Raw genomic sequence first — 19,273 nt, forward strand, 5'->3', positions numbered from 1 at the left:
TGGCTGTCCAACTCACCCCAACGGGGCCCATAAACTCTTGGTGTTACATCTCCTTGGGTTAGGGTTTTGGTTGTTTAGGGTTTTCTCTTATTGTTCAATAATAAAAAGGCCCTTGAGCCTCATTGTAAGGTAGTTTAGAGGCATGTAGCCACCACATCTCTTCTTAGAGATAAGCTACCATCGCCCTAGCTGGTTTATTTCCATTTCTGTTTGTAAGCATATTTCAGTATTTTACATTAATGAAATAAAGTATTATTTCCGCTGCGTCTTTGTGTTTATGGTTGTCTCTGTAATTTGTTGTGTTCCTGTTTAAATTCAGATCACTTGACTAACAACTCTATCTCTCCACAAGATCAGAGTACAATGTTGGCGAGACCAATTATTTATAGACATACTCATCATTGTCTCTCTAGGAACATACCCCACTCGAGATCTCTTAGGATATGCTCCATAAGGACTATTCTTTTCTTGGACTCCCCAGTCCCACAAAGAATATTGGTCCTTCATGACTACACTTTCATGAGATGCCCTATCTCATCCCCAAAGAGCATCCGATGCCAAATGATTACACAATCCTCCATTCTGTCTTCCCAGGTGATGTACCTAAGCTTCCTGCTTAGGAATTTCCAAGTTTCTTCCAAGCAAGAAACTTCTTTTCAGGCTCCCTCTTAACTAGGAACCTAACACAACTCCTTCATGTGGAGATCCTGTAACTACTGCTGCTTGAAGTGCTCCTTCCTTTGATGTTATGAATTTCTTCTTTGTCAAGGAGTCTTCATCTTTGGGAACTTTTATATAGGGCACAGATCATCCATCAATTTTTGTTCATGAGTCAGTCATGTCCTCAACCCATCAGAAAGTGATCCATCAGATTTTCCATCTGGCTTTGCTTCACGTTGTTCTACTTTTATGCCATATTTTATGGAAGGACATTACATCCTTCTATATGGTCTATTTGGAAGTCATTCACAGATCTTTCGTTTGACAGTTCTACATAAGCCCAGCTAGATGTTAGTTCAAACAAATCAATCATTTCAAATCAGAATTACCTTTGTGATGATCTTTCACCATGACATCTTTCCTGTAAGTATCAACATCCTGCATGCAAATTGACACATCTCTCATTGATATTCATTGTCAAGGGTTTCTATCTTTTTCCATCTTTCATTAGAGCCTTCACATCCTTCTGAGAGGTCTTCTAGTCACATCTTCTCGGACTTCGGATGTTGAATGTCTTCTACCTTCGTTGCATATTGTCACGATTTCTTCCTATCTTTTCTCACTTATTTCATTCCCCAAGCTTCCAATCAGAGTTCCTTGATTGTAGTCAGCTTCCTCATGATTCACATATTATGTTGATTTCATCTAGTGTGACTTGTGCTTTGCTGCAATCTTTCGAAGGAGGAGATCTTTTCTTTCTTGATCATATTTCCCAAGATGGACATATTGATCCATATTATCGACAACCATATGACATGACTTTCATGATAATCTATGCAAGCATACATACCTCATTTTTCCTTCGATCATCCAGACTTCCTGTAGTAGCTTCATTCGAAAGGACTTTATCTTGCTTTCCTGTTATGTCATCATACCATCATCCTTTGAATCCCATGAGTTGGAATTCCTGATGAAAACCTTGCTTTCTTTTCTAAATCGGTGAATCCTTTGATAAGGATTCAATCAGAGAAGCTCAAGGATGTTTCATGTCCTCATTCGATGGATGTTTTCTTTATTGACTATGATGGTCCCAGTCGATGATGACTTCTGCTTCCTTTTATAAATATCAATGAGGTTTCCTAAGAGCTTCCTATTCTTAGCAATCAGTAAGATTTGTACCAGACATACTTTTTGCTTCCCATGTCATGAGATCTTCACTTCTAATGCTTCTATGTTATTTTCTAATCTGATGCATCCTGTTGTAGCTTATATTGTGTTTGAAGTTTATTTATCAGTTATATCATTATCGAGAGTTCAAACTCAATGAAACTCCTTTATATTCTTTACCTCCCGCAAAGTCTAAAAGAAATGAAGTATTTTGTTTATTGTATATTGAAATCACAAAGGAAATAATTGTTAAAGAATTGGCCCATGTGATTAAGTCAAATCGCAATGTTAATAGTCATGCAATGAGGGCCAGACCTGATATATATATCTATATATATATATATATATATATATATATATATATATATATATATGCGTTAGCATATGATCAAATCACAATCACAAATCATATTAATATAGTTATATGGAGTGTCACCTCAGCTTCCGCCGATTGCGATTCGCAATGGGCCGGACCCGATATTATTTATGCCGTGTTTTATAACTCTGGAGGGTCCGTAGAGCAATGGGTGTTGGTTCCGCCGATTGCGATTTGCGATAGGCGGATCCGAAAACATATATATTGGGTTTTAAAGTCCCGGCGGGCCCGCTGCACCACAGAGCTATGGACGTTGGGTTTTGCCGATTGCAATTTGCGATTGCGGACCCGAGAATATATGCATTATGTTTAATACTCTCGGCAGGTCCGCCGCATAGCGCCTCAGGTACATGTATATGGGTTCCACCGATTGCGATATGTGATAGGTCAGACCCGACAGTTTATATATCATGTTTAATACTCCGGCGCGTCCGTCATATCGCGGGTTGTAAAGGATTGGGTTAATACATCACTGAAAAGGGCCGATTGCGATTTGCGAAGGGAAGTTAATGTAATGATGAACGGGCGGATCCGATGGATTTATTAAATAGAGTTAATTCTTTTCAGTTCTGCCTTTGTGTGCTTTGCGTCAATTTTGCTGTGTAAAGGGAAGAATTAGTGTTAGAGCCGAATCCGAAGTGGAAGGAAATTGGGTATGTTTTCTTTGTATTTTGGCCAATCAAAACGCCCGATACATGCATAAGCCCAGATTTATGCACAAGTCAAAGTCAAACACTGTTTATTATGGTTAAAGCGGATTAATCATTATTAAAGCATCTACATAAGAACTTGAGAGCCGATTAACAGAGCCGAAAAGCCAGCAGTCATTGTCATCTTCTATGTTAAGTTATTTTACGTTATTTTATGTTCTTTGAGATGTCTTTACCCTTTGGGTAATATTTTGTAATAATTCTTACTTCAGATAGTTAGAGAAACAGTTTAGTAGTTTGACAGTTTCAAAGATCAGCCACTGTCTCACAAATGTATAAAAGGAAGAAAACTTATAGAAAAGGGGTTCAAATTTTGGAGAACCCGGAGACTAGGTCACTGTATTCCTGATATAACTGTTGATTAATGAAAGAATCATAAGTTTCCATGAATTGTTGGGTATAATTTTGTAACCTTCCCTGTCATGTGTCATCTTGTGTTTTCTTCTTTCAAGTATGTTAATGAAGCTGCAGGTCATTATTTGCTTATGTAGATAAAGTTAAAATTCCTTAAAAGAGTGCTCCTATACTTGAAGTTTTCACCTTCCTTTCTAAGTTATAGATAATAGTTTCTGTGTAAGGCAGCATATTATCTTTAACTTCTCCAAGGGTCGCAGATAGTAGTTTCTGTGTTAAGCAGCATATTGTCTATGATTCAATTCTCATTTTCATAATTCTTCTAAGTGACGGATAGTAGGTTCTGTGTTAAGCAACATATTATCTTTAACTTCTCCTTCAAGCTTTCTTCATTCATCATTTATATCTAGCAACAAATGGCATTCTGAGATGTTCTTGTCATACATGTATTAAGGGTTAAAGACCAAGTTTTCTAGGTCCTTCATTTGAGAACACAACAAATAATAAAGTGACAAATAAGTGACAACAAACAATAATCATTAGTGTCTTGAGCACAATTTCTCCACAGCTAGGAAATTGGTTTCTTGAGGTACAACACATCCTATCTTATTTAAACTGCACCCTAACCATAATTTACAAGTGGAAAGTACCTTCTTAAGAAGAATATCATCTCAGTCATAGTAGAGATCTTTTACTTCTTCATTCTTAGGCTTCTTTGACTCAGGTTCTTTCACTTCTTCAGTAATGTGTGCTTCTTCTCTATTCCTCTTGTCCTTACCACGATTAGGACAATCTATTCTATAGTGCCCAAGTTCATGACATCCATAACATCTTATTTTATCCATGTTCTTCCTTTTCTTTGGAGGACCAAACTTTCCAAATTTTCCCTTTCTTCTTGTCATTGCAGCGTATGCTTGATTTTGCTCACTTGGTCTGACATCAATCTTTGCTTTTAGTCTAGTTTCTTCGATTTTGCAGAGTGACCATAGATCTTGAAATGGAGTTGTCTCTTTCTTCCCATATAAGCTTGAAGTGAAGTTACCCCATTCTTCTGGTAGTGCTTTTAGTACCATTGTGGTCATTTCTCTATCAGACGTAACTTCTCCTAGTTCTTGTAGTTGATCTCGAATTTCCGATATCCTCATGAAGTATGAGGCTATTCCATCTTCCTTGGATATCTTTAGTTTGGAGAATTCTTGCTGTAAGGAGATTACATCTCCTGCGGTACTTACGGAAAACAACTCTACCAGTTTGTCATATATAGCTTTTGCAATAAACCAACCATTGACTTCACACTCGGATAGGACCATATGCACTAAGCCAATCATTGATTTCAAAATTTTAGTGGAATTGAAAATTTTTCTATATAAATATTAATACGGGGTAGTAATTAATTAAATTAAGGATATTTATTATTATTAAAGTAATAAGTATTAAGATTTTTACGAAGGCTATTTTGTAAAGTATTTAGTATTTATTAAGAATCACTAAGTTATTAAAATATGAGACCTTTGGATTACATGGCACATTTAAAATAAATTTTTAATTTCTTAAATTCCTAATATGCCTTCCTAACGTCTATCTCATAAAATTCTCTAACGTTCATAATATGAAGCCCCTCCTAGCTCTATAAAAGGAGACCCATTATCCCCTCAACGTGTGTGCTTCTAATGAAAGATTATTAGAAAATTGCTTTGAACTTTTTTTTTTTCGGCCACCTGAAGGAGATAACGCATACATTCGTTAAGGGTTAGGGTTTGGTCAAATTTTTGTTTGGTGTTGGAGATTCGTTGGGGTGTTTACTTGACAATTTCATGTGAGTGTTGAAATTGAAGTACATCCTTCTTCTATGACTTAACAAAATTCATATTTCTATGCGGTTAGGACATCGAGCTCAAAGAAAATTTCAAAGTCATTGGTCATGATCTTAGAGATAGAAGTCTGAGTTTTTGAAGGGTATTTATTACAAAACCAGCGAAGGAAATTATGGCATAAAAACATTACAACTGGTTGCAAGGTGTGGAAGAAATCATTCAAATCTTGGATTCAAAATCAGAAATTAGTTTAACAATTCCTTGGCCTCAGATACTATCAGAACTGTGGACTTATATCTATCTAAGGGCTTCTTTGAATGACTGTCATTTTAAGGAGATTTTTGAAGTATGGACACATTTGAGACTTGTGATCTTCTGAAACTTGCATTAATCTATAGCTTCTCAGATTGAACGGACTTGTGCAAAGCTTGACATCAAAACTCAAGAATCAACTCATCTGTGGAGCTAGGAACTTCGGTTTGCATCAATCTTTCTTTATAACTAGCAACTTATTGGCCTCATGAACAATGTGTGTGTCATTGAAGTAAGTTTTTTTATGTGAAATCAACCATAACAATCTGAAGTGTTGACATATATAAGCCTTAAGCACATTTGTAAATAAGAGCTACAGATCTACACAGAATAGAAGCAACAACTGAATGAGACTACAAAAAGTACCTACTGTCTCTATTTTTGCATTGTTGTTTACTGCTCTTACTGAACAATAATAATAATAACTGAAGATTAACTAATGCTCTAAAAAGATTAATAAGATGCTAATTGCTAAGAAATATTGATTCACCCCCACTCTTAGTATTTCCAACAAGATCCAAATCTTTGGATGAGGGTGAGGTCTGAGGACTAGAGTTCAATTGTAACTTTTCTTTAGCGCTAGTTAATAAAATAAACCAAGAACACTGTTTCATCACATTTACTTGCAAAGTTCTTCAATTTCTTGCTATCTTGATGGTTAAGAGTCTCACATGCAAATCTTATGTCAAGAAGCATTTTGGATGCAAGCATTGTAATCTCTTAATTTTGCAACAAGTTTAGTTTAGCTTTCTTCTGCCTGGAAATTGGTTTACCCTTGAAGCTTAATTACATATTTCCATTTTGATGGTCATTGATCTCACTTTCAAGTACTCTTATCTTTTTACAAACTTAATTGCATGTTGTCATCTTGGTCTAACAGTTGAGTTCTTTTTATCATCTCATTTTCATAAGTAGATTTCTAATTGTACCCTTTTGAGCAAGATTGTTTCACATGCTTTGATTTATAAACTTGTTCATCTTAATGTAGGAATCTACAGGGTAAGTTCCTTAGATAGAACACCAAAGGACACCGCTCACAAACAGATCACAGATCAATACACCAGTATTCTTGACGTGGTTAAAACCCTCAAAGAGGGAAACAATCCACGGCTTGAGCCAATGCGACCACTTCAGGCAATTTATTAATAAAAGAAAGAAAATTTACATAAGCTTCTCTCATGAACGGTCACCTTACAAATGACCCTCCATGCTCTTTAAATAGAGATCATGGACCAATCGGGTGTTAAGCCATGGATCAAGTGTCGGTAATACTGAGGAGAGAATGAACCGTTGGATCACTTCATGTCTAGAACATATCGTGACTGTCGGATTGTAAGTTACAAAAGTACATAGTAAAGAAACACACTTTACCTAACTCTACACTAGACCAAGTTATACTTAACTATTTCTTATATGTCGGAATATCCTAACATCCCCCCTTAAGAACAACTTGGGATACGATTGAAGGATGTACAAATATGACACAATAGGAGGAGGAAGGAGGCATTAGAGCCTATCCCCCCATAGTGACAACTTCTTGAACTCCAACCATAAATCGAAGTTTAGTAAATTTCGCCTCTGTGAAAGCCTTTGTAAAGATGTCTGCAACTTGATCATCGGTTGAACAAGATTGCACTTCAAGAACATGGTCATGAATGAGCTTTCTGATGAAGTGCATGTGTAGTTCAATGTGTGTGCTGCGCTGATGTTGGACTGGATCTTTGCATAGTTGAATGGCGCTTTGATTATCAAACCAAAGTGTAGTCGAATGTTGCTGCTGAAAGCCAAACTCTGACAGGATCCGACGAAGCCACAGGGCTTCCATACTAGCTTCTACGATGCCACGATACTGTGTTTCTGCTGAAGAAAGAGAAATTGCACTTTGTTTCTTGCAAACCCATGTAATAGGTCCTGAACCAAGAGTGAAGACATAACTTGTAGTAAACTTCCGATCATCAAGGTCACCAGCCCAATCGGAATTAGTGAAACCAACCAATAGAGGAGTGCTTCTGCACTGTAATGAATCCCAAACGGAACTGTACCTGAAACATAATAAAGTATTCTTTTAGCTGCTTTCCAATGACTTTCATGTGGGCTTTGCATAAACCGAGCAATAAGGCCAACAACAAAGGAAATGTCGAGACAGATATGGGTTAGATACAAAAGTTTTCCTACAAGCTGACGGTATAAGGTAGCATCAACTTCAGGGGAAGTACAAGTGACTGAAAGTTTGGCTCCAGACTGAAAGGGAGAAGGGGATGGCTTACAATCTTCCATGTGAAAGTGGCGTAGAAGATCACAGGCATACTTGGACTGGGAAAGGGAAATACCTTCCTTGGATTGCAAGACATGAAGACCAAGAAAATAATGCAAGTGTCCTAAGTCTGTCATTTCAAACTGCTTTTTAAGGTTGGACTTCACATGGTTTATAAGGTTGGGATCACTATCAGTAAGGACACGAATGATAAGAGACTTACCCACTTTCTTGGTGTAGACAGTATTGTTAGAATGACACCTAGAAAAGCCAGTACCGAAAAGAAAGCTATCCATTTTGGCATACCAAGCCCGAGGGGCTTGCTTGAGACCATAAAGTGATTTCTTAAGCCGACATACAAGGCGGGAGTCTGTTTGTATAAAGCCAAGAGGTTGTTCGATATAGATTTCTTCATTCAAGTCCCCATGCAAGAAGGCAGATTTAACATCCATCTGATAGACTTCCCATTTGAAAAAGGCAGCAAGGGAAAGAACAAGGCGGATAGAGTTCATTTTGGCAACAGGGGAGAAGGTTTCAGTATAGTCAATGCCTTCAACTTGTGAAAAGCCCTTAGCAACAAGACGAGCTTTATGTTTATCAACTTTTCCATCTGGTCCAAACTTGGTTCTGTAAACCCATTTACATCTAACAAGTTTTCTTCCCTTTGGAAGAGGAACAAGGTCCCATGTATCATTTTCCAAAAATGAACGATATTCTTCATTCATAGTTGTGTCCCAATTTGTATGGCATGAAGCTTTTACAAAGGTGTTAGGATCATAATTCGCTGAAGCTTGAGCCAGTAAAGAAGAGGCTTGATCGAACTAAGAACGTGTACGTCGCTGATCTATAGGATCACTTGCAAGAGAACCTGCTGCATCCCGAGTAGCACAAACCCATTTTGGAAGCTGGGGAGGATCCTGAGAAGGTGGGGGAGGATTGTCATCCTCGCTCTCATCATCTGAAGAAGAAATGTTTTCAGAAGTAGAAGGGATAGAGAGAGGTTGCACATCCCGCCGAACTAGGCTTGTAGGCCGATATATTTTTAGCAAACTTTACATCTCTTCTAGTGATAACATTTTTGGATTTAGGTGAAAGAAGTCTACATCCTTTGACATCTTCAGAATATCTAACAAAAATACATTTTTCACCCTTAGGTTCTAAGGCTTTATGTTTCTCATTGGGAATATGGGCCCATGCTTCACTTCGAAAAACACGAAAGTGACTTACATCTGGTTTAATTGAGCTCCATGCTTCTTCTGGAGTGATATTCTTTAAAACCTTAATAGGAGTGTGATTTACTATGTAATTTGCACAGTTAATTGCGTCTGCCCAAAAATTAAGACTAAGTCCTTTAGATTGAAGCATACAATTAGCCATTTCTTTTAAGGTGAGATTCTTCCTTTAGCTACACCATTTTGTTGTGGAGTATATAGAACAGTATGTTGCATTTGAATTCCATGCTCAGTGCAAAAGTTGATGAATTTGTTGTTAACATATTCTCCGCCATTATCAGATCTTAGCTTAAGAATTTGATGTCCAGTTTTTTTTCTCAACAAAGGCCTTAAAGGCCAAGAACATGTTAAATACTTCACTCTTGAGTTTTAAGAAGTATACCCAAGTGCGTCTGGAGAAATCATCAATGAAAGTTAAGAAATGCTTGTAGCCAGAGAATGAAACAATTGGAAGTGGACCACAAATCACTATGCACAAACTGTAAAGGGGTTGAGGCTTGCCAAGAGGCACATTTTTCAAAACTATCCCGATGATGTTTTCTGAGTACACATCCGGAACAAACACCATCTCTGCAAGATACCATAGGAAGACCTGTCACCATATTTTCTTTACATAGATTTTGAAGGGAGCGATAGTTTAAGTGACCAAATCGCTCATGCCAAAGTCACTTCATCATTATAAGCAACAAATACTGAGGGAAGAGTTGATGACCCAAAGTTGTTAAACTTATACAACCTTGTAGAATCATCAACAATGCCAGTAGCTAAAATCTGTCTAGGATCTCTTAGGTCCTTAATTACAACATCATGAGGTGAAAATTCAACGATTTTACCTTCAACGATTTTACCTTCCCCTGAATGAGTTATCTGATATACAGATAGAAGGTTGCAAGATAAGGTTGGAACACATAATACATTATTAAATTGACCATTATCTAGATGAATAGTTCCAGTCCCTACAACACTGAGAGATCTATCATCACCAACATATATATTTTTGGTGTTACAATCATATAAAGAAGAAAACATGGCTTTGTTTTGGCTATGTGATAAGAAGCTCCAGAATCAATGAGCCACTCATGAGAATGCGAAGAAGAAGATACATTTAGTGCACAACCAGACTGAGATGCTTGACAACCACATGCAAAAAGTGATGTTCCTGAAGATGAAGTTGAAGTTGAAGAGTGCTCCAAATGGATGTTATGCTTCTTCATTGCTGCTTCCAAGGCTTCCATCTTCTTAAAGCATTTGGATTCTCAGTGGCCATCTTGATTACAAAAGTTGCATTTTTCATTTTGAGACTGAAAGTGCTTAAGACCCTTGGTTGGTTTAGGACCATTCTTTTTAGGATGCTGCTTAGGATTCTTTGAAATTGGTTGCTGCTGGGTGGCTAAGGCTTTCTTAGAAGAGTTTTCAAGATTAAGAAGACTAAGATGTAAGAATTTTTTTTGTTCTCTTATTAAAGAATCACAAAAGGCATCAAAAGAGGGGGATTTGTAGTCTTGTCCTTGAGAAATAAAGGCTTCTCTAGTAGAATGGAAGGTGGAAACAAACACAGAGTAGGCTGGTCCCAACTTAGTAAGAATGGAATAGATAAGGCTACCATTTTCTTTCTTAACCTTAACACCTTCCAAGAGAAGTCTAAGGGTCTTGAACTTGGACAAAAAATCTTCAATGGAAGAAAAATTATTAGGGTCCAACGTAAGCAACTCATTTTCGAATTAATGAGCTCTAATTTCATTTTTAATTCCAAAAACTTTATTGAGCTGTTTCATTGCTTCATCAAGGGTATCAAGTTCTGCGATATGGAATCTAAGGTCTGGAGAAATAGACATCCCTATCAACCCACGTGCTTGATCTTGCCTATTTTCCCATTTGGCTTGCTTATCTTCATCTTTAGGTTTAGACTTTTGGCTTGAGGCTATTCTATAAAGACCTTTACTTTTAAGTAAATCCTCCATGTAGGACATCCATTGGAAGTAGTTGGTGTTGTCAAGAATAACTTGGCATGGACTTTTCATTTTAACAGAAACTGAAGCTGTAGATGATGAAACTAAGTGTTCCAATGGAAAGATCTCGAAAAATAGACATCCCTATCAACCCACGTGCTTGATCTTGCCTATTTTCCCATTTGGCTGCCTTATCTTCATCTTTAGGTTTAGACTTTTGGCCTGAGGCTATTCTATAAAGACCTTTACTTCTAAGTAAATCGTCCATGTAGGACACCCATTGGAAGTAGTTGGTGTTGTCAAGAATAACTTGGCATGGACTTTTCATTTTAACAGAAACTGAAGCTGTAGATGATGAAACTAAGTGTTCCAATGGAAAGATTTCGAAAAATTAGGCCAATTTAAAAAAACGGCTTTCGAATGAAGAAGTTATGGCCTTTTGAAGAAAAGTTGTTGAAGATGCCGACGAAGTGCGTGAATGTGCAGAAGTGAATGATAATGCTATGTTTAAAAAAAATCTCCCCCTCCGCCCACTTTCCAAACTTAATCTAATTAGTTCACTTTAAAAAAGATTTTATGTGACCCACTTTTATAAATAAATGAAAGTCACTTTTACAATGGTATTTTATGAGCTACTCACTAAATTGTAACTTAAGTAAAACATAGAGAGACTTTAGAATTATAAGTGACTCACTTTTTATAATGGGTGAGAACACTTTTACATAAAGTAACTTTAAAACATAAGTTACATGTGCTTTTTGAAAAAATAACTCAACAAAAAGAAAGACTTGAACCCAAGACCTCTATTCTCATAAAGTAACTTTGGACCAAGTGAGCTAGTTTAAAAGGTTAGTAATTTTTGGAAAAGAGGAAGGGGTTTTTTTAGTCGTTGAAGCTTTGGGGTGCGTGCTTACTTGAAAAAGCTTTTTTTGCTTACAAAACAAAAAACACCAAATCTTATAGTTTGAAGTTAGCTATAGTTGGAAACTAAATATTTTACTCAATGTTTTTGATTTTCCGAGATCACATTAAGGCACGACGGAAAAGAGCATACACATGAGAAAAGTCCTTCCTCTCTGTTTCTGATTTGCCCAGATTGCACAGTCATGGGGCAAAGAGCATATGCAGAAGTGAAAGGTATAGATCCGGTAATAAAAACCGAGAGCTAAGTAAACCGAAATAAACAGAGAGAGGAATAACTAAAACTGCAAATAAAGACGGTATACCTTCAGATCTTAAAAATGACGTAGCTAGGGCTACTCGAAACCTTTTCGCATGAAACGAAAAGGGTTCCTCACTGGAACATATGCTCTTAACACAATAGAGCAGTCCTCTCGGCCCGAAAGCAGTCAGAAACAATAGATCTAGGAAATGACAGTTGGATGTAGTTGTTCCAGTTTCGGATTTGCATCACCAACAGATGCGGCCTTCAAATAGCTCTGATACCATGTAGGAATTTACAGGGTAAGTTCCTCAGATAGAACACCAAAGGACACAGCTCACAAATAGATCACATATCAATACACCAATATTCTTGACGTGGTTAAAACCCTCAAAGAGTGAAACAGTCCATGGCCTGAGCCAACATGGCCACTTCAAGCAATTTATTAATAAAGGAAAGAAAATTTACATAAGCTTCTCTCATGAACGATCACCTTACAAATGATCCTCCATGCTCTTTAAATAGAGATCATGGACCAATCAGGTGTTAAGCCACGGATCAAGTGTCGGTAATACGAAGGAGAGAATGAACTGTCGGATCACTTCATATCTAGAACATATCGTGACTGTTGGATTGTAAGTTACAAAAGTACATAGTAAAGAAACACACTTTACCTAAATCTACACTAGACCAAGTTATATTTAACTATTCCTATGTGTCGGAATATCCTAACATCTTCCCTTAAGAACAACTTGGGATAAGATTGAAGGATGTACAAATATGACACAGTAGGAGAAGGAAGGAGGCATTAGAGCCTATTCTTAAAAACATTTATAATATCTTGTGCCAACAGTTTATTGTTTCACGTTTCAGGATTACTGTGGCTTTCCATTTGAAAGCATTTCACTTCATTTTAAGCAACTACAATTTCATTTCTTACGAGAAATACTTTGAAGGCACTAGTTGTTTATATATTTCATGCTTATCTTATGTATTGATGGTTATTTCTCATATCAATTTTTGCTTATAAATCTTAAAAAAATAATTTATTTGACTTTTAACAACTCTCCTAGACAACTAACAGCTTTAACTTAGTTTTCCTTTAGGAACCACCCCCCATGGCTAACCTAGGAGATAGATTAAACGGAGGTAGAAATATAGGCCTGAAATCATTGTTAAGGAAGGAAGAAGTCACCACTGTAATCATGAACGAACTGTCCACAATATAGCCCCAACGGCCTGAGCCAACACGGCCACTTCAGGCAATTTATTAATAAAAGAAAGAAAATTCACATAAGCTTCTCTCATGAACGGTCACCTTACAAACAACCCTCCATGCTCTTTAAATAGAGATCATGGACCAATCGGGTGTTAAGCCATAGATCAAGTGTCCGTAATACCGAGGAGAGAGTGAACCGTCGGATCACTTCATGTCTAGAACATATCGTGACTGTCGGATTGTAAGTTACAAAAGTACATAGTAAAGAAACACACTTTACCTAACTCTACACTAGACAACTAACATCTTTAACTTAGTTTTCCTTTAGGAACCAGCCCCCATGGCTAACCTAGGAGATAGCTTAAATGAAGAGAGTTGGGATTAGTGTGGCAGCCCCTTCTTTGAGTTCCTTGACACCAACCACACCTTGTGGGGTTGAAGGATTTTCTCATGGACTTGTAGGTAGGTGTAGGTTGCAGGTGATAACATAGCCCTTTTGTCAGAACAATTGTTCACACATACCTGTGACATGTTTTTCAAATGAACCAAACAAGTAGTCAGCATCCAACATATCAGGATTATTGCCAAGAACCATTTCACTAAGAGAAGTAGAAATAACATCATTAACAAACAATAAAGCATAACATTTGTGAGTTTGAGGTCTATGATTTGAGGTGGCATTCACGATTTTTTATTATTTGTCATTTAGTTGCCAGTATTTATTTTTTCTTATGCAGTTGTTCTATTGTAGCCATCAAGTTTGAGATATCATTTTTAAAGTAAGCATGGCATCTATTATTCCCTAATATTCACTTGTCAATTCATCAACTTGTGAAAGAAGCATTGGTGCCCTGTCATTTCATCAACTTTATTTGTTAAGGAATCATTAGCAACTGTCAATTCATCAACTTATTTGTTAAAGAAGCATTAACATCTTTCAATTACTCAATTCCATCAATGAGAGTCAGAATGTAGGTCTTCCTGTTTAGTTTGAGATCAGGCATCATATCTTTTATTTTGAATATCTCCAAATGACTGTGTGATTATCAAAAACTAACAACACGAACAAAATTGTGAAGTTTTGAGCAGCTTCAAAAAAATGTTTAGTCAGGAATACTTACCAAATGCAGAAATTATGGCTGAGAGAAGATTTAGTATGCTAACCCTCAAATCAAACACTTCATTTTTCGTTTAGCACTTGGTCATGAATCACAATATTACCATAAATAAGTCCTTTAATGAAAAATAAGTATAGAAATAAATCAAGGGGTATTGAACGTGTAGCTTGCAGCCTTGAAACCAAATTATTTATGGATATACCAAGCTAAATCTTGTGAATCACAACCAATGACCAAGTCCATCAACAATTGTTATTTTATTGTTGGGCAAAACGAAATTTCTTTGGGAGCTAACACGAATTTCAAATAAAACCTGAAATTGCTATCCTCGCGAACAATGTTTTTTGTTTGGTGTCCTAATTGCATCTGGAAATTATTCTCTAGATCTGGTGACTAATAGATCCCAGTTCTTGACCAATAGTATGATTTCTTGTTAGCTCATGATAAATTTTCTTGTGTTACATGCGGATTTGTTCCGCCTGGTAGGGGATGCATCCCTCCTGTTTCCCACATTTTTTGGAAGGGGAAACTCATTGTGGGGTGTTTCACCATATTTCTCATCTGGGAAACTTAGGGAAGCTTGGGGTGGGATGTTTCCCAACAAATGGGTGATATTTCCCTTTTGTGGGGGACTCTGGGGCATTCCCTCTCCAAAAAGGTGGATGGATGGGTGTCCCCCATGCTTTTTCCCCGATGGCATTGGAAACGTCAATTAAAATATAATAGAAAGTTAGAAACCCTAGAATGAATGTGAATATTTGTTTCATGCTTGTGACTAGTCATTGTTTCTCATGGATTTAAATTTTTAAGGATTTTGGACAGGGTTCTGTGTGTATGAGGACCCAATGTTTCCTAAAATTTGGGTGTGCCTTGATACGCCCCACTAGACTTGTTACCTTCTTGCATGTCCTCGTCCCAGAAACAAGGTTGAACATTGTTTTTTTCAATTCAATCTTCGAGGTCAAAGGTTCCCATGTTGGGAAGGCTTGTTTTATAACTTATGATATCATATTAAGCATGCCTATTACTATACTCATTTGTAAATGGTTATGTTAATGTATATTAAATATGTCTATCTGTGGAATCCCCTTATCATCTAATAGATAGGGGCTGATATGTACACCAAATATCACAGCTGCTCATGTATTCATCACATTTTTTATTTCACCCATATGGATACATCGTACAGTTACTTCTCATTAGGTAATCTCAATTATTCTGTGACGAGCTCTCCAGATTTGCTGCAAACTAGGTGCATTTCTTATGCTGTTTTCTATTTTATGTGAATTTTCATCGTGAAGGGATACATTTTGATTTCATTGTAACTTCCAGGAGTTTAAATAATTTTTTGTGCTCATATTACTTTAGTATTGATCTTAAATTTTGCTGACTTGCATGATCGTGTTGAATACTTGATTTGTAGATGATTTCCGTCTGTTCTGTGGAGATCTTGGCAATGAAGTCAATGATGAGGTTCTTACAAAAGCGTTCTCAAGATATGCATCTTTTGTCATGGCTAGAGTAAGTTAGCTGAAACTTTCAATTGTTGTGGTGGCTTATTAATATGTGCTAATATGTGCGCAGCATAAAGTGATCAATGACCATGGTTTAAAACTAACTGTTACATATATATTTGATCCCATGTATACATCCATTAGGGTCATCACACTATTAAGAATAACGTGATTACCTTTGACCAAATCAAGCACTGCAACATTAGAAATGAAGAAAACATACTACAAATGATCAAATGACAAGTGGAATTGGTTTCTACAGTCTACTGTAGCAGAGTTTTTGTAAAATACAGAGATAAATTGAAATTTGAAATTTCAGTAGTCTTTATTAGCAGTTTTAAGAAATTCGAGAAACTTCAGAAATATATAAATCATAGTGAGTCAGGTGGTCTGTGATAGGTACCATGAGACCCCACCATATGCTAAGCTTAAAATATAGGAAAACAATGATTAATCTGAAACTATAGTATTTGATATTTGTCATAATCTCACTAGTCATCCTAATGAATAAATTTTTTGTGACATTTTCCTTGTTCTTTCCAAGTGGTAGACCTCTATGTAGTACTGAAGAAACTCTGAATTTAAACTGCTACTCATGTGGTGAGAACTGAAACTGTAAACGTAGTTATGTGGTAGTTGACATAAATTAGTAGCAGTGAAGTAGGATTGAAAAATGAAGGGGAAGAAGAAGAATACTCGAGGATTGCCAAATGTTTTTTCTCCAATGAAAAAAATCATACCATTTTCTATTTCAAGAAGAAACAATTAATGATACATTTTGTAATAGTCTTTTGTTGACTTTGACTGAAGCATCCAGAAAGCGATATTTGTAGGAAATACTGTAAAAGAATTGGGCCACAGAGTGGGCATTAATGCATTGTGGACATTTGAAAAAACTGCCTTCTAATGCAACTTCATAAGTTTCATCGGTTGCACGGAACTTTTTTCCATGAACTTTCAGCCTTTGTGCTGAATCTGAAATTTAAATTACACAAATGTATATTTGAGGTACATTTCTTGAATATGACATGAGCAACTTGGTTCATAACATCATACTATGAATATCCAAAATAAATGGAATAACATAAAAGAATCCATATGAATTAAAATATTATGTGTTGAAAATTGTAGCCATGGTTGGTATTTCCCTCAATGAAAATAAAAGGAAGAAATTGTGAAATCTAAAATTTGAATTTTCCCTCAAAAATCTACAAGTCAGCCTCATGTTATTTCAAGTCTGCTGGGATCCAAAAGGCACCCATTCAACCTCCTTCAAAAGGCTATGTAAAGAGACCTTTCCTCCTCATTTGCAGTACATCAAATTATCTTACCTATCTATGATCCAGCGAATTTCAGAAGGAGAAAGGAGGACCGAAATTTCAGGAGGAGAGTTTGGGACTTCATCTTGTTCTTGGGTATTGGTTTGGCTATTCTCTTGATGATGTTTCTGATGTATTATTGAACTATGCACACACTCTCTCTCTCATAAGCAAGAATTTCTGGGTTTTTCCCTTGTGGGTTTTGCCCCGGCCTCAAGGCTAATTTTTGTGTCTCTTGTCTCATGGTTTCTTGGTTATTTCTTTTGTTTCTACTGCTCTTTCATGTTTATGAATGAATTTTAGTATAATTGCTTTGATGTAAAATGTTAATGCTAATAAAGATTGTTTTGAAGCTGTTATCTGTATAAGAAAACTGCTCTAGCATTTCCCTAGTAAAATCAACAATATGGAATAAAATATGAGTGATGATAACTTACAATGATGAATGGCCTTGGTATTTACTATTTATAGTGCTTGTTACCACAAAATCTAGCACCCTAGTGCTAAACCTCACTATATTGTTGACAACGATGGGATTAACCACAACCGTCACCTTAGTAGTGAGTTCCACAAATGCTTTGTGGGCAAATGTTATCCCCACAAGGGAGATTTCCCTGGAATGTCTCAGAGATTAAGTCAAGGATTCCCAGGATAAATACCTTCCAAGGATCTTGCTATATAGACATCCCATAATAATCTTCAATAATGTAGGGCTCTTGGTGAAATGAAGTAGCAAGTTCAAAGAACCTATAGTTCAAGATAAACCTTGGAGATGCTCAAATAGATTCCAAATATATGCTACTCCGAATTTAGTTGATTTACAGAAGGTATAAAGTGATGGAGAATGAAGGATCAATGCCTTGGCTTATCAATGTATTTCTAGTCATATGGAGTTCAACAAGGAGTGAGTCAATGGCTGAAAAGCTTGGATGAAGAGGGAAAGAGTGAAGGGTGACCTCTCAATCTAACCCTAGTGAATTTCCAAACGCGGAGACTTAAGGTCAAGGAATGCTAAAGATAGTTTCCTTGATGGTTACTTGAAGACAAATTTTCCATATGAAGGAATTAGATTAAAAGGCTCAACAAAACCCCAATCCAATAGTTATAGCAAAATGGAAGATAATACTTACAATAAAATAACACTATTCATCTAAGCATCACTTCACCAATCTAAAGAAACTTCATCCATCTAAAACATGTCTTCCCCAAGGAAATTCACTCAACTTGAAATATCCAAAGCCAAATTTTTACAAGGGAAAACTGTAGAAATTTCAGATTTCTATATGATTTCTCCTCCAAAACTCTATGACAAAATGAGACGAAGTGCACCTCTATTTATAGAGAAGGTTCCCAACTTCCCTCAAAATAAATAATAATCTTCTAAGTGAAAATATCCTAAATTATCCCAAGGAGAGGTAAAAGGCCCTCTCTACAAATTAATTAATCCAAATTAACACAAATTGGGGTTTGTAATGCCACTTGTATAAAATCTATGGGCTCAGGCCCTCAAAGATGATCCTTTCCTCAAATAAAGGATTGGTGGTGAAAGCATCTGGCCTCTAATGGCCGTTCTACAACATAACTTCTTCCATAAGTCTTCAAATATGCTACCAAAGTCTTCTAAACATCGTCCAATGTGGGAATGCATACCCCAAAGTGGCCTCCAAGGTGGGTACATGAGCTTACCAAGTGAGTGAAATGTCCCCATCTGCTAGCCTATTAAGGTTCACGTAGGCTAGGACGAGAAAAATTAATCAAGGAACATGATTCGCTTAGGAGAAAACATTACAAAAGCTAAAGTGTTGAAAATGGGACATGGGTTCTAGGCTAATGAAAAATCACTTTTAATTTATAAAGTGAGAAAATCCTGTAAGATTCCCCCTCGAAAAATTTTAAAATACCCATTGAGTTTTGTTGAATTGTTCTCCAATGAGTTTCGTCAAACAATTTATAGACGCATGGCTGTAGGTCCACTCTTTGTATTTATTTCAAGAAGTCAACACAATACTAAAATACCCATGAAAAATGCTTCAACCAACTGTCTTTAATTTCATAATAGACTCACAGAAGATACATATCAGGGAAAGCATGCTACAGATCTAGAAAAGGAATT

The 19,273-nt window shown here is 36.5% G+C and overlaps 1 protein-coding gene across 1 annotated transcript in view; it reads left to right on the forward strand.

Moving 5' to 3' along the window:
• Positions 1-19,273, forward strand: part of LOC149234221 (RNA-binding (RRM/RBD/RNP motifs) family protein) — a 191,975-nt gene that overhangs the window by 99,876 nt on the left and 72,826 nt on the right. Inside the window, exon 4 of the mRNA XM_089371792.1 lies at positions 15,751-15,848. Coding sequence (XP_089227918.1) covers positions 15,751-15,848 — 98 coding nt within the window. The remainder of the gene's footprint in view (positions 1-15,750; positions 15,849-19,273) is intronic.

Source organism: Pinus tabuliformis, chromosome 8 (assembly GCF_031772625.1).
Source record: "Pinus tabuliformis cultivar Carrire ecotype Pingquan chromosome 8, CPIR1, whole genome shotgun sequence".
Classification (NCBI taxonomy): Eukaryota; Viridiplantae; Streptophyta; class Pinopsida; order Pinales; family Pinaceae; genus Pinus; species Pinus tabuliformis.